The 15,156-nt window shown below is 29.5% G+C and overlaps 1 protein-coding gene across 1 annotated transcript; it reads right to left on the bottom strand.

The window, feature by feature from the left end:
• Positions 1-387: 387 nt before the first annotated feature.
• On the bottom strand, positions 388-12,867 carry LOC111628207 (helicase SKI2W-like). Its single transcript, XM_023371947.1, has 5 exons — positions 12,862-12,867; positions 10,077-10,201; positions 4,777-4,883; positions 4,519-4,636; positions 388-579 (listed from the first exon to the last, which is right to left on the bottom strand). Exons 2-5 carry the CDS (start codon positions 10,182-10,184, stop codon positions 388-390), a joined length of 525 nt encoding a protein of 174 aa, XP_023227715.1. The 5' UTR covers positions 10,185-10,201; positions 12,862-12,867.
• Between the last annotated feature and the right edge of the window lie 2,289 nt (positions 12,868-15,156).

Below are 15,156 nucleotides of genomic sequence, written 5' to 3'. Positions count from 1 at the left end.
GAATGAAGTTACCTTTCATTCGATTGAAAACCATGTGATGATTTGTAGTTGACAGTCAATGTGTTAAGGAGATATAAAATTTTTTATCTAAATATATTTATCAAGTAGTTTTATTTCATATAAAATGTTTTATCAAGCTTTTGTTAGGAAACATATAAAGATTTAAGTAAAAACATAAAACTATAACTATAATTTTATTTTATGAATATCAATTTTCATTCAAAAGAACTGACATAAATTTTTAATAAATTTGCGATATTTATTTTAAATATTCAAAAGATTAAATACTTATTTAAATAAAATGTTATATAATATATATTTAAATAAATCAACATCAATTAACAATTTTCTAATTGGATCTTTATATATTTTATCAAAATATATATTTTACTGACCATTGACAAAGTCAATATCTTGATTCTTAATGTTATCCTTCAATTTTTCAAAAGAATAATCATCAAAACCACCTGGCCAAAATGGAAGATTATTGGGATTTCCTTTCACATCTGTGGTCACATCTGGAGCTCGTTTAAATGACATTGAATTTTTTGAATTTGATGCATTATCTTCAATAATAACCTAATAAATTAGCATTATGTGTGAATGAAAATAATTTTTATAAGATAATTTATAAAAGCTAATCTAATATAGAAAAATGATACAGTAGAGTCCCAAAAACTCGGCCTAATGGACCGAAGGGTGGCTGAGTTTGTGAAAATGCCGGGTTATCAGGAATGGGGTTAAAAAAAAATAAGTACGAGTGTTTCCTCAGAAAATACTGTACTGTACTTGTATGTATTGTTTACTTGAGAATACAACAGAGAATAAAATGCCCAAATACCCTTAAACAAAGGAAAAGTATGTCCTTTATGAAGGCATAGAGCCTTTACTACATGAAAATGAAAATTAATGAATACACTGTGTACAGTAATTTACCTGATAAGACAGACCTCAGAAAAATACTTTATGAGGCATAAGGCTGTCTATAATGAAAATTAATTAACTAAGGATTTTTTTGCCCTGCCAGGGTGTGGCCGAGTTATCTGGACTGCCGGGTTATCGAGTGCCGAGTTTTCGAGACTCTGCTGTATTGAAAAATGGAAATAAATTGAGTGCTATTCTCAAATATTTATTAAATTAAAGAATTAAATTTTTTAGCAAGTTTTAATATGTGTAATTTCTAGAACTTCAGAATAAACTACACTAATTAATTTGCATAATTAACTTTGATTTCCAAATTAATCAATTATATTTTGTTTTATGCAAATTTAAATTATCTAATTTAACAAATATAAATTTCTTCTTAAAAGTTAGGACTCGTTATGAAAATACTCAGAAAAATTTGACATCAATTGCAATTCTCTAAATGTAAGTTAAACTGTTAAAACTTTCATCACAATCTTAGAATTTAATTTGATAACAAATAAAATTACCAAATTGTTTAATTAAATTATTTTAATCAACAACACGGTTTCATCAGAATCAAAAAAAATTATTTTAAGTTAAGCAGAAAAATTAGCCTAAGAAACATTAGTATTTGTTTATTTGATTAGTCTGTGATATTTATGAATGATATGAAAGTATTTTCACAATGAGGCAACTGAGTGGTAATGGGTAAGACCTAACTAACATATCCAAGACATATCACTGCAAAAACATATCTGGGATTTATTGACCCATCTGAATTTGTTCCCAGATCCCAGGATAGTAGTTTCATACCTTAACTGCTCATAAATTAAAGTCTAGTCAGGAGGACTGATGTCATTTCTTTCAAATAAAATGACATCTAAGCAAAGGAAAACTTACAGATAGGCAAGAAGGAAATGAAAAACCACATTTGATTAAATGTTGACAACTTAAATTTTCATTCAGAAATGAATAGATTATCTAACAATGAAGATATTTACACAAAAAATGTTGTATACTAAGATACTTTACAAGTCTTATATTAATAAATTTATTTCCTTCTTTATTTTTCCTCTTTATCTGTAATTTAAAAATTGTTTACAATTGTAACAATATTTTAATGGGTACAACTAGTATATTATTATTTCACAAATTTGTGTTTTTAGTATTTTGATAACTGTATTTCAATATGATTAGTTATCTTTGTAATTCTATACATTCTATTTTATGCATTTAGAAGCATTATTCTGAGAAAAAATCCATAGGCTTCAACAGACTTCTAAGATGTCCATGACAGGAACATGGTTAAGAATTCTTGTTTTAAATAATATTATGTTAAATATCATAGAAGTTATAAAAATTTATGTTTTTATTACACTTTCATAAGACAAAATATATGTTATAAAAATATATTTTAATAATAATTTAAATACTACTATTGTAACTGGAGAAATACTAAACTTACATAATACATCCAAACTCCAGCAGTAAAGTCAAATATTTACAATGTAGAAAAAATGTTTTCAGTGGTCTTAAGCCTGCATCTTCAGGTTCTGAAGTCTTTTGAACATAGAACAATGCTAGTAAAAAATGTTTTAATTTGTAAAAATAGAATTCCACATGTGTGGGAATATTTAAAATTCAGCACTTATAAGTTCCAGTTGATCAGTTTGTGCTAGTAACATGTCTGATCTTATGATGTAATTTTTTGAATCTCCACACCTAGGCCAGAGAGTTGCTGTCTTTATAGCTGAAGGCAGATTCTTTCCTTGTTGCCTTGTAAATTTCAATTATTTTCAAGTGCCATATGTATGCTTTGTTAATTAAATTGTGTTTAAGTTTTGCCTGGTCCAGATGTGTGTGGATGTCTGTCTCCAAAATTACAGTTTACTGCTAGAATTTGGGTGTATTATTTAACATTATTATTCAAAATAAACATTTTAGTATATTTACATTTATCAAATTTTATCCAACATTATTAAAATATATATAAGAAAAGCAATTTTAGTATGATTATAACAATTATTATGTTATTAATATATTCTTATATATTATAATTGATATTAAATACTAAGTAATATTAAGTTAAGCAGAAAAATTAGCCTAAGAAACATTAGTATTTGTTTATTTGATTAGTCTGTGATATTTATGAATGATATGAAAGTATTTTCACAATGAGGCAACTGAGTGGTAATGGGTAAGACCTAACTAACATATCCAAGACATATCACTGCAAAAACATATCTGGGATTTATTGACCCATCTGAATTTGTTCCCAGATCCCAGGATAGTAGTTTCATACCTTAACTGCTCATAAATTAAAGTCTAGTCAGGAGGACTGATGTCATTTCTTTCAAATAAAATGACATCTAAGCAAAGGAAAACTTACAGATAGGCAAGAAGGAAATGAAAAACCACATTTGATTAAATGTTGACAACTTAAATTTTCATTCAGAAATGAATAGATTATCTAACAATGAAGATATTTACACAAAAAATGTTGTATACTGAGATACTTTACAAGTCTTATATTAATAAATTTATTTCCTTCTTTATTTTTCCTCTTTATCTGTAATTTAAAAATTGTTTACAATTGTAACAATATTTTAATGGGTACAACTAGTATATTAATATTTCACAAATTTGTGTTTTTAGTATTTTGATAACTGTATTTCAATATGATTAGTTATCTTTGTAATTCTATACATTCTATTTTATGCATTTAGAAGCATTATTCTGAGAAAAAATCCATAGGCTTCAACAGACTTCTAAGATGTCCATGACAGGAACATGGTTAAGAATTCTTGTTTTAAATAATATTATGTTAAATATCATAGAAGTTATAAAAATTTATGTTTTTATTACACTTTCATAAGACAAAATATATGTTATAAAAATATATTTTAATAATAATTTAAATACTACTATTGTAACTGGAGAAATACTAAACTTACATAATACATCCAAACTCCAGCAGTAAAGTCAAATATTTACAATGTAGAAAAAATGTTTTCAGTGGTCTTAAGCCTGCATCTTCAGGTTCTGAAGTCTTTTGAACATAGAACAATGCTAGTAAAAAATGTTTTAATTTGTAAAAATAGAATTCCACATGTGTGGGAATATTTATAATTCAGCACTTATAAGTTCCAGTTGATCAGTTTGTGCTAGTAATATGTCTGATCTTAAGATGTAATTTTTTGAATATCCACACCTAGGCCAGAGAATTGCTGCTTTTATAGCTGAAGGCAGATTCTTCCCTTGTTGCCTTGTAAATTTCAATTATTTTCAAGTGCCATATGTATGCTTTGTTAATTAAATTGTGTTTAAGTTTTGCCTGGTCCAGATGTGTGTGGATGTCTGTCTCCAAAATTACAGTTTACTGCTAGAATTTGGGTGTATTATTTAACATTATTATTCAAAATAAACATTTTAGTATATTTACATTTATCAAATTTTATCCAACATTATTAAAATATATATAGGAAAAGCAATTTTAGTATGATTATAACAATTATTATGTTATTAATATATTCTTATATATTATAATTGATATTAAATACTAAGTAATAATTTTTTCATTAAAAAACATAATTATATAAGCAATTTATTTACTTCGTTAAACTTTATTACTTCACCAGTGGTCATGTTCCTCTCAGCTTTTAAAGTTGTTTGTAAAGGACATAACTCCGTTGTAAATAATGAAGATATATTTGGTTTTCGAGGTATATGTCTTAAATAAAAAAATTATTAATTTTCATACATGGATAGTATGGGTAATGGATAATAAAACAAATAATATTAAATTAATTGAAACATAATTGATATTTTAAAAATAGCAATTTTAATTAATTCAAAGATTAATTCTCTTACCTCTGAACATTATCTAAATCATAAATAGAAAGCTTTTCTGGATGATCTAAAATTTCTTCTAATTGTTCAGATAAATCAGGTATTACAGGGGGAAGATCAAAAACCAACTAAAAGAATAAGTTAAAATATTGTAGTTTTTCAAATATTTTAAAAATGGTTTGAAACTTATAAATTGTAGTAATTAACTGCTTTCCTCTTTCTCTCAGAAACAAAAACAATTAACTCTATTATGCATATGAATAATGTAACTTTTATTGTATCAATAGTTTGAGCAAAAAAATTTGCAATTTTCTGTTATTTTCATCTTTTAATGATGATTATGATTTTTTTAAAGAATTTTTTCCAACTAAAACTTTTCATATAAGATGCTAATCCATGTTTAAAATTAATTTGCATTAATAATGATGAAATAATTTTTAAAAATTCATAAGAGTACTTTTTAGTGTCGTGCTTTATTGTATATCATCATTACACTCTAAAGTGGTGGATCCTAACCTAGTCACAAGCAACCTTCTAAAGAGTTACTCAGTTTATCTAAGGAGTAATAAATTGCTAGAGACTGTTTTGGGGTTAGTGGCATTTTTATTATTATTAATTTTAAAACTGTAATAATAATAAAGATTGATATAACTTTAAATTTTAACTCTTTGGAGGTCACAGCTAATCTCACAAATACATTCAGAATAAATTTTTAAATATTTGTTTTGAAATGGTATAGAACCTGCAACTTTGAGTAACTTCCTTGAAGAGACTGGCAACATTAATTATCTAGAATTGCTTTGTCAGTTCTTTTTTGCTAGGAAAAACTTTGTTTTTCTCAACAATACCTTAAATTGTGCCTGAGATACACTACATTCTAATAAAGTATTTTGTTAGTGTTTTAGATGTTCTTTTGTTTTCTGTTTGAAAATGGAGATTATTGAAGATCAAATTGACAATAAAGATTGATTGATTAGAACTGGTTGACATAGTTTACATATTAAAAATATACATTGAAGGAACACAAATTGTCTTCTTAAAACAGTCTTTAACATTTACCAAGAACAAAAAATTTTTCAATTATATAGACAACCTTTCACTTGAGGCTAAAAAAATTGTTTTTGTCAAGGGTGAATGTGAAAGATGGTTTTAAGAAGACAATTTATGTTCCTTCAATGTATCTTTTTAACGAGAAAGAATTGCAGCAGATGTTACTTGAGTCAGATAATGAATGATTAAATCTGAAAATGAAAATCTGATGTCAAAGAAAATGATATAGTAAAAGAAAGTGTAAAAATTTGATACTGAACAAAAAATTTCTGATGATAAAGTTAACAGTTAACATATTATGTTAGCATATTAATGCATATATACCCAATATTCCCAGTTTATGAATGTTTTAGTTCATTAATTGAGAATATTGACTACATTTGTAAATCAATTATTGCAGTTTTCATTTCAATTTACTTTTGTACAATTTTGACACTGCAAACTCAATAGCATTAATAAAGCAAATGAATAGTTTAGTATTAGTAAATGAACACTTTAATGCTTGAGTTACTCATATATTAAAAACATAATACTAAAAGTAGTATCAACAATGAATTTAGAATAATTAATTAAATTTGTAAACATCTAGAAAAAGAATATCTTGAAGTTAGAATCAAACATATAACTTGTAATTTAATTGTCCAGTTTATGGGAATTATGAATTCTCATAAACTGGACAATTCATAAACTAGAAAGAGGGAATATCATGTTATACAATCAATTTAGAATATTTTTCAGATTATAAGAATTTCTAACTAATAAATAATCATTATAATTATTTAATTAAACAATTATTGATTGTTACAAATCTATTACTTATAATTACCATATGATAGAGCTGAATTAACCACTCGACCGTGAGGGACGGATATATCTGTCCAGGGCGGTCGTGTGGCAGTGGTGAGGGATGAATATATCCGTTAAATTCTTTTGGGGTATCACCAAAAACCGCGAAAAAAATTCACATAAAAATGAATTATGTAACAATAAAAAAAAAAGACTTTTCTTTACTAGATATAACTGTTTACAAAATCTTTTTCTGAAATGGTAATGAGAAACAATGCATGGAAAAATACTTCTAAAATTTCCCACGTTTATTCTCCACTACTTAGGGATAGCACCATACCTTACTATCCAACTGTTGAAAGGTTAACTTAAATTAACTATCTGGGTTAACTTAAATTAACTATCTGGCTAGAACTTGACTATTTAAGTATACAGATATTATGTAATTTGAACTAAAGGTAGGCAGTTTTGCCATCATCTTATATGAAATTTAATAATTAGAAATAAATTAATTCAGATTATTCTAAAAAAAAATTGATCCCGGGAAAGATTTAAACCCATAACTTTTGCTTATAATGAAGTTGTGATGACAATTTTTTTACCCAGAACTCAATTAGATCTGCACTTCCAGATCAATTAATTTACAAGATAACAGGTTTACACACTATGACAACTTGGGATGAATATTTATATTATTAAATCGCCAACTTCTAGCCTGATAGTTAATCTGATCTCCCATTTATTAGTATAATTCAGGGTTTTCTGCATATAATTATTCAATTTGTATATACAAAATGTGTATTTACAAAAAATCCTTTTTGTATTTTTGTATCCTATTCCAAATATCATTTATAAATTGATTCAAGAAAAAATTGAAATATTTCTCATTTTATAGTTTATTGATTCTCTTATAATTTTTAGTAGTATATAAGAAATGAACCTCTTCGCAAACACCAGAGAAAATACAATTCACCACATACAAAAAAACCTTTGTAACTCCAGTGATACATGTTTACACACCAGCAAATGTTTTCGACCCCATCCGGGTCTTCATCAGGCTACGTTTATGAGGAATTCAAATGCATGTGGAATGGAACATTAAAATGAACCGAATGTGATTCAAAATTTAGAAAAACAAATTTAAGAATAAAAATGGAACATTATGCACGTGCTGAAACGACAGTTAAGCATGCGCAACATCATGTTTGTGAAACGGCGAAAGCAGACAAAATATACACAATTCAAAATCAGTTACGGGGGTGGGGTTTCCTCATAACAAAACTTCCACACACTAGAAGAGAGTTAACGCACATATTGTGTTACTTGTCCTTCTTCTGTTTTAATAACAAAACTTACCTTCAAAAGCGGGGTGTTCCCATGGGGAGCCCTCTCTCGGGTGATTTACATGAGCTGGTAATCAGGAAGCTGGAACATCAAATCATCCCCGTGTATGTTTCCAACATCCTCCTGTACAGGAGGTATGTTGATGATATTATTATCATTTGGAAAACAGAACCCAACATCAACCAGTTCATTAACTTAATGAACGACAACCCTTATGGCCTGAACATCAAATTGGACCAAAAAAGCAATACTGTCATGCATTTTCTGACTTGGACCTTCAAATTAAGGATAGTGTGATCACATCCAAAGTCTATTACAAAAAGTCCTATGTACCACTCTTCATCCCGGCTAACTCAGAGGATCCGTACGCCTACAAGATCGCAGCTTTTCGGGCCTTAACTAAGAGGGTGTTCACGCACCACTCTAATTACGAAGACACCACAGCTGAGCTAAGACACATTCAGGAAATGGCCACACAGCACGGGTATAATAAGAACTTAATATATAATATTGATCACGCTTACACACAGGCAAACGCACATCACACTACCAATGCCCTTGGGGAGTCTTTGGATAATAAATGTGCAAGAAAAATCGTAGGATACAACCACCATCTTGATAAAATATACAGGGAAATTTCATTCATCACTAAAACTAAGATAGCTTACAGTAGGCCAAGATCTGTTTACAACTTACTTTGCAACGGAAAAGACACAATTGACTTGAAACACGCACCAGGGGTATATGCTGTCCCACTTCGGGATGACAGATTTAACAGCCGTTTGGTTTATGTAGGCTCAACCAAACGTTCCCTTCATAAACAGCTTCAGGAGCATAAATATGACATTGACAATAAAAAACACACCACCGCCCTATCAACGGTTGCCACGGAACCGGGAATCACGGCTGACATATAAAATGCCCGTCTGATCAGGCTCTCACATCGTACTGATCAACTGAGAGCCATGGAGACTCTTGAAATATATAAAGCAGGATTATGTAGTACGTGCATCAACTCCATGGATGCAGTCAGGATATCTAGCACGTGGAAGTTTTGTTATGAGGAAACCCCACTCCCGTAACTGATTTTGAATTGCGTATATTTTGTCTGCTTTTGCTGTTTTGCAAACGTGATGTTACGTGTGCTTAACTGTCGTTTCAGCATGTGCATAATGTTCCATTTTTATTCTTAAATTTGTTTTTCTAAATTTTGAATCGCATTCAGTTTGTTTTAATGTTCCATTCCACACGCATTCGAATTCCTCATAAATGTAGCCTGATGAAGACCCGAATGGGGTCAAAAATGTTCGCTGGTGTGTAAACACGTATCACTGGAGTTACAAAGGTTTTTTGTATGTGGTGAATTTAAGTAGTATAGTTTTGTTTATAAGTTAAAGGGTTTAAACAGTATCATAACTAGAACTAATATTAGGGAGACCCAAATTAAAATGTGTAAACCTATATTAACCCTTATACCACTAGTGCTGCAGATGAATACAATATCTAAGGGTTTACTCATCATGTGTATAAGTGGGGTTTGTTACATTCAAATCATTTCCTGAACTTTTTTCTTTGTTTATTTAATTACAAATGTAAGAGAGACCAGGGAGCTTAGGCCTATTTACCTTTAAAATGATTACTCTCTAGTTACATTTTTGAAATCAAATATTCAAAAATCTAGCAACAAGTTGCATAACATTCCTGGTTGTTATGAGATTTTATTAAAAAATTTTATATTATTAAGCATAATAAATATAATTGTGCTTGACACCATCTGTTATGAGATTTTGTTGTTATAAAAAAAACTATATATTTTTTACTACTATAAGATGGCAAAAAGCTGAATTTTGAGGATATAGATGAGGTTTATAAATAACAAGTAAAATCTTCATTAAGTCCGACCTCTCTTCAGATATGACATGTGACTATTCATTGTCTCCCCATCCCCTCAACCTTTAACCACCAAAATTTGTTAGCATTAATGCCCCTTAAACACAAGCTAATGTTCCACTTTTCATTTCTTAATCTTTACTCCATCCTGAGATATTAAATGAAATAGGCAAATTTGATACAATTCCAATATTTTCTCTTGTTATGTAACCGTAATAGCAAGAAAAGTAAAATTTATAAAAACAACTTACTGTAGATTTATTAATATAACTGTCATCTTCAGGAATTAAATCAAATTTTGACTCTCTTCCTAAGTGAACAAGTTCAAGATTTTCTAATTTAATATCCATTGGTATCATATATTTGCATACTTGTACTGTAAAATAAATAAATAAAAAACAATGTAATATTATAGACAATCAATAAATAAAATTATAAACAGATCTATAATGATAATGTTAAAAATAGTTGACATTAAATTACATTAGGTTTAACTAAAAATGCTTTTAATAGTAATTATATGCGTCTATTATTACTACTATTTAATAAAATGTAATTAAGAGTAAATTATCTGAAACAAAATGATATAACTATTAAAAATCAATATGGTAATTAAGATGAAGATTTCAAAATGAATTCATTTACTCAAAAATATATTTAACTTATTGAAGTATCAAGTTATTGAGAAAATTCATGTCAATCTTTTCAGTCATTCAGAAATCTAAACTGATGGATTACTTTTGAACAAAAATTTTTAAATTTAAAATTAATTCTAATTTCAATAGTTCCCAACTTAAATGTTTTTTTCTCAGAGACTCTTGTCATAAAACAAACATAAATAATGAAGTTAATGGGATACTATTCCCAAGTTTGCACATAAGACTATTTAATATCATATACGTATATTGTAACAAATTATTGCTCATATGTACAGTACCACAATACAATATGATAAAACTGTTTAGATGTAGGGGAGAACGGGGCAACTTCAGCATGATAAGAATAAGTTAAATTTTTTGTAACAAATACCACTATAAACTGAAAGAAAAGCATTGTTTATTGTCTACCAGAATGTAAACTTACCATAGAACTGGTTAAAATCAGTTTGGAAATAAAAATAATCATAAAAATAATAACTTTATGAAAAGATAGCAATGATAGCAAAGCTGTTGCCAAGGTTGCCCCTGTATGAGGGCAACTTCGGCAACAGTAATCGGGTAAGACAGGCAGGTACATATCAATAAATTTGTGTTAACAATATATAAGTTGGAATTCACTATTAAAACAAAGAAATACAAGTCCAAAAACCTATTTAATATACAAGTTCAAAGGCATATTTAAGTAAATAAAATGTAAACAAAAATTAATTACTAAAAAAAATCAAACAGATAATAAAAGAAAACATCCTAATGCAAGTTAAAAGCAATATAAATGAATTAGTGAACTCAAACAAACTCAGTAGAAATGAAATATGCTTAACAGCAAATTGTTTATGCCCTACACATATCACAAATAAATTGAACTAATTCATTTTCCACATATGTAGAGCCACATGAGCCCACAGTTCACACTTGCAGCCCATAATCCACTTTTCCTGAGTAGTTTCATATTGTTTATTGCAATATATGCAATAAGTATTTTCATCATTATTTTCCAGTTCTTCAGGACTTTGCTGCCCCTTTTCTTTAGTGAACTTCAAATCCAATTTCTCCAAATTCATTGCCCTTCTGCAAGTTCCTGATTTTTTAACTTTAGCCTTGGTTTCTAATGTGGCTTTGTATGGGGATCCAGTTATTTCTTCCACTTATTGTTGTTTGCGACCAAATCAAACCATAGCAAAACACGATCAGGAACAAGATTGGCAACACTGCCAAAGTTGCCCCAATAGTCATGATTTAGAAACATTAAGTGAAACCCTGAAAATAGAGTACCAAGCCATGATCTGGCCACGTGAATAAATTAATGTTTTATCCTTCTAACGGGAAAAATAACTTTCGTTATTATGGAATTATAACAAAACATGCCAACTCTACATAATTGGAAGCAAAATGTTATAAGAAATTGAATGAAACAGACAACTTATTTGATATTTCAACTACATTTGCCAGAGAACAACACAGACACCACACTCAACAAGCTGTCATTAAAACTCAACTGACTAGCCTCTAAAGAGAATCTCCTTTATTTTGTTTAAATGAAAATTTAATTGACAAACTTGCCCCATATGCCAAAGTTACCCCATCCTCCCCTACTGCACTTTAAATCAACACTTAATATTTTAATTAATTAATTATAGTATTTCATTAACACAAAGATTCACAGAAACACAGACAACCACATACAAAAGTATATAACTTTTTGTATTGAATTTCTGTTATGTTAATTTTTTTATTTATTATCAATCCACTACATATTTATAATAAAATTAAAAAATTAAAATGAATATTCCGGTCAATCAACTTCTCGGAAAGTTAGTTTCATTTTTAGTTTTGGGTGCTATTGGCGTAAGCCCAAGTGAAACACGAATAAACTTATCAGCTATTGTTATGTAGAACATGTATGCCCATTACACTATTACATTTATTATTTATTTGGGTTAATGTTACCTTAGGTTCCAAGATGGCGACGTTTCCGGTAAGCTAGGGATTGAATGTATTAATTATGGTTCAAGACGGAGTCTTAATTGTATACTTTTAAGGCAAATTATACTATTTAATAAAATTAAAATGTAACCTGAAAGCAATTTGGCAAGTTAGATTACCGATTAATTATTTATTCTTAAAAACTAAGCAATCTTTGTAATTTATTATTGAACTTATTCACTAACACTTTATCTTCTTATCTTTTAGACAGCTAAGTTTTGAAAAATAAATAATGTAGTACAGATAATACAGTGCATGACTTTATTAAAATTGGAAAAACCTGCAAAATGTTAATATGTTATTGCATAAAATCAACATTCACAACGAAGAAACTAACTTTTTCAACGACTTACGTACAGTACGTATACAAAATACAAACTTCAAGTGTTAATACCACATGTTGCAGAATCCAGCGTCACCTAGCGTCATAATTTGATTAAAACAAAATTGCATAATATTCACTTACTTCATAATTACTCGAGCAATGAAAAATTTTATTATTTGCGAATTAAAAATTACCGTAAAAATTAAATTTATTTTCACAATGTGCTAAAAGCGCGACATTATACGGGAGGTCATTGATTAATTCGTAATTGTTTTTATTGTTTGTACGGCGTTATATCTTTCTGAAACTCATAAAGCATTTGCCCGATATGCTTTTTATATGAGGACAATCTCACATTACTAATAATTGAGATTGTTCTTTATAATTGACTGTCATAATTAAATCACACGTAGGGTTTCTCAAACGAGATTCCGGGATCCCGGTTGTTTTTTTTAACCCGGGAAATCCCGCAAATTTCTTAAAAGTTCAGTTTTTTTCTTATTTTGTGTTAAATATGAAGAAATTTTGCAAATATAAAGTATAATTAACTCATAAACTGTCAGAATACATTTGTATTTATTAATTTTAAACATACTTATTAGCTTCTTTTTAATATTTCCTCGTTATGGCACGTCACAAATGGTCAATAATCAGTACGTAGCTTATTTGCGGCAGGACTGAAAATTCTTTACTTGTCGGAACCCGTAATATCTGGAATAATTGCGCTTACGCTGTCTTAATTTTTAACCGTGCCCGGTAGCTTCGATAACTGCGTAACGCCAGATTGGTCAAATTGGGCAAGGATACAAACGAGTACCAAGTCTGCGAGTATGAAGTTTTTCTTCGTAAACCCGATTATTAAAGCCAAACGAATTGCCGAATTATCGGGCTATAAGCTCGATGCCGCTATTAAAGCGGCCGAGGTAGACAAATCAAGAATACTAGAGAGCAAAAGAAGTATAGTACTGTGCCTTACGTCTGTTCTTGCCCCCCTTCGCCACGTGGTGGGTCTAACTCGGTGGAGAGGAGTTATCTAATTCAGGGGTGTGTGACCGAGAGGTGAGTGTTTTATGGACGGGGTGTGTCTCAGGGAGAGGGGTGAAGGGAAGTGGAGAGTGGAAAAAACGGCAGATGAGTAAGGACAGGGAGTGAAGTGCGGGAATGAAGATATAGAGCCTGTGCAAGCAAGTCCGTAGAGATTTTTAGAACTTTGGAACTTTTTCCTACCCGGAGTGGAAGAGAAGAAAAGATTGTCGAAGCCCCATTTATGTCGGTATGTTTCCATGTATTCTTGTTACGTCAGCTTGAGCAATTTATTGTCGGGAGATTTTTGTTATCGATTCGCGATATACTAGATTGTCGGACTCTGTATTTTTGTGTCTCATCTTTATCTTGAGAGTACTGTATCCTCCCAAGTATATTAAAGAAATATTGTTATAGAATTCAATGGTTGCCTTGTCTAGTCCCTATTGAGTCCAGTGGATTCCCCTTTATAAGCGTTTGTTCCACCAAGCACGCTTGTTATAAATTTATCCCCTGGTTGAGCACTTATATTTTATCGTGTTGATTCATTCACACGATATTTTGTACCCCCACAGTACTACAATCTCGAAAACGAACTCGAATCTTCCAGACTACAAGTGGAAAAAACATATAACATCTGTTTTCTCTTAAATATGATTTTGGAGGTTGCAGAACGTATTAAATTATTTTAAAAAATGAAAAATAATTATATCATTTGATTTCATGATATACAGTTCACTTTTATCCCGGAATCCCGGGACAAGCAAAAGACCGGGAAATGAGAATCCCTAATCACACGTTTATGTTAAGTAACGACAGCTGTTAATAATATGCAAAACCTTTCTGTTGAGCACAATATGACCATTACTTATTAATCAATTAACCATGGCGTTTCGGAAGTGTATGGAAGCAACAACGAAGTCTAAGAGAAAGATTGTAGTATGGACAATTGAAATGAAAAAAGAACTTATCGAGAAGCACGAAAGCGTGTGTGGCGGAACTGACCGCCATGTTTAAACAATATATAAATGAGTAATAGTATGATTAATTAAAAGGCCCTCTTTACCAACAGAGCGAAAAGAGGCATAAATGAAAAAAAAAAGAAATACCGGCCCTAAATAATCCAGTTGATTGCAAACTATCTTATAAAGTAAAATTAAACTGAGTTGTGTTAATTTATGAAACACGTTCTTACGTATCTAAATAAATAATTTCCTGGTTTAAATATATCTTATTTAAAATTTATTTCAATAAATATTATTTTTCCTTGAATTTTTTAAGCTTTAAATTTATATATTAATCATAAATTCATCTGAACTATTTGATAATTATCGAAATAGA

This window comes from Centruroides sculpturatus, unplaced genomic scaffold (genome assembly GCF_000671375.1).
Source record: "Centruroides sculpturatus isolate CEXI.00-Female unplaced genomic scaffold, Cexi_2.0 scaffold505, whole genome shotgun sequence".
Lineage (NCBI taxonomy): Eukaryota > Metazoa > Arthropoda > Arachnida > Scorpiones > Buthidae > Centruroides > Centruroides sculpturatus.
The sequence above is the reverse complement of the archived record's forward strand: the minus strand, read 5'-3'. Positions and strand labels throughout refer to the sequence as shown.

What these genes read in the sequence shown, in the direction of transcription:
- LOC111628207 (XM_023371947.1), bottom strand. Translation starts at nt 10,184, where the DNA reads ATGATACCAATGGATATTAAATTAGAAAATCTTGAACTTGTTCACTTA. An exon ending in GTTATATTAATAAATCTACA is followed by an intron (nt 4,884 to 10,076) that starts GTAAGTTGTTTT and finishes TTATTCTTTTAG; the next exon opens with TTGGTTTTTGATCTTCCCCC. An exon ending in GATTTAGATAATGTTCAGAG is followed by an intron (nt 4,637 to 4,776) that starts GTAAGAGAATTA and finishes TTTTTATTTAAG; the next exon opens with ACATATACCTCGAAAACCAA.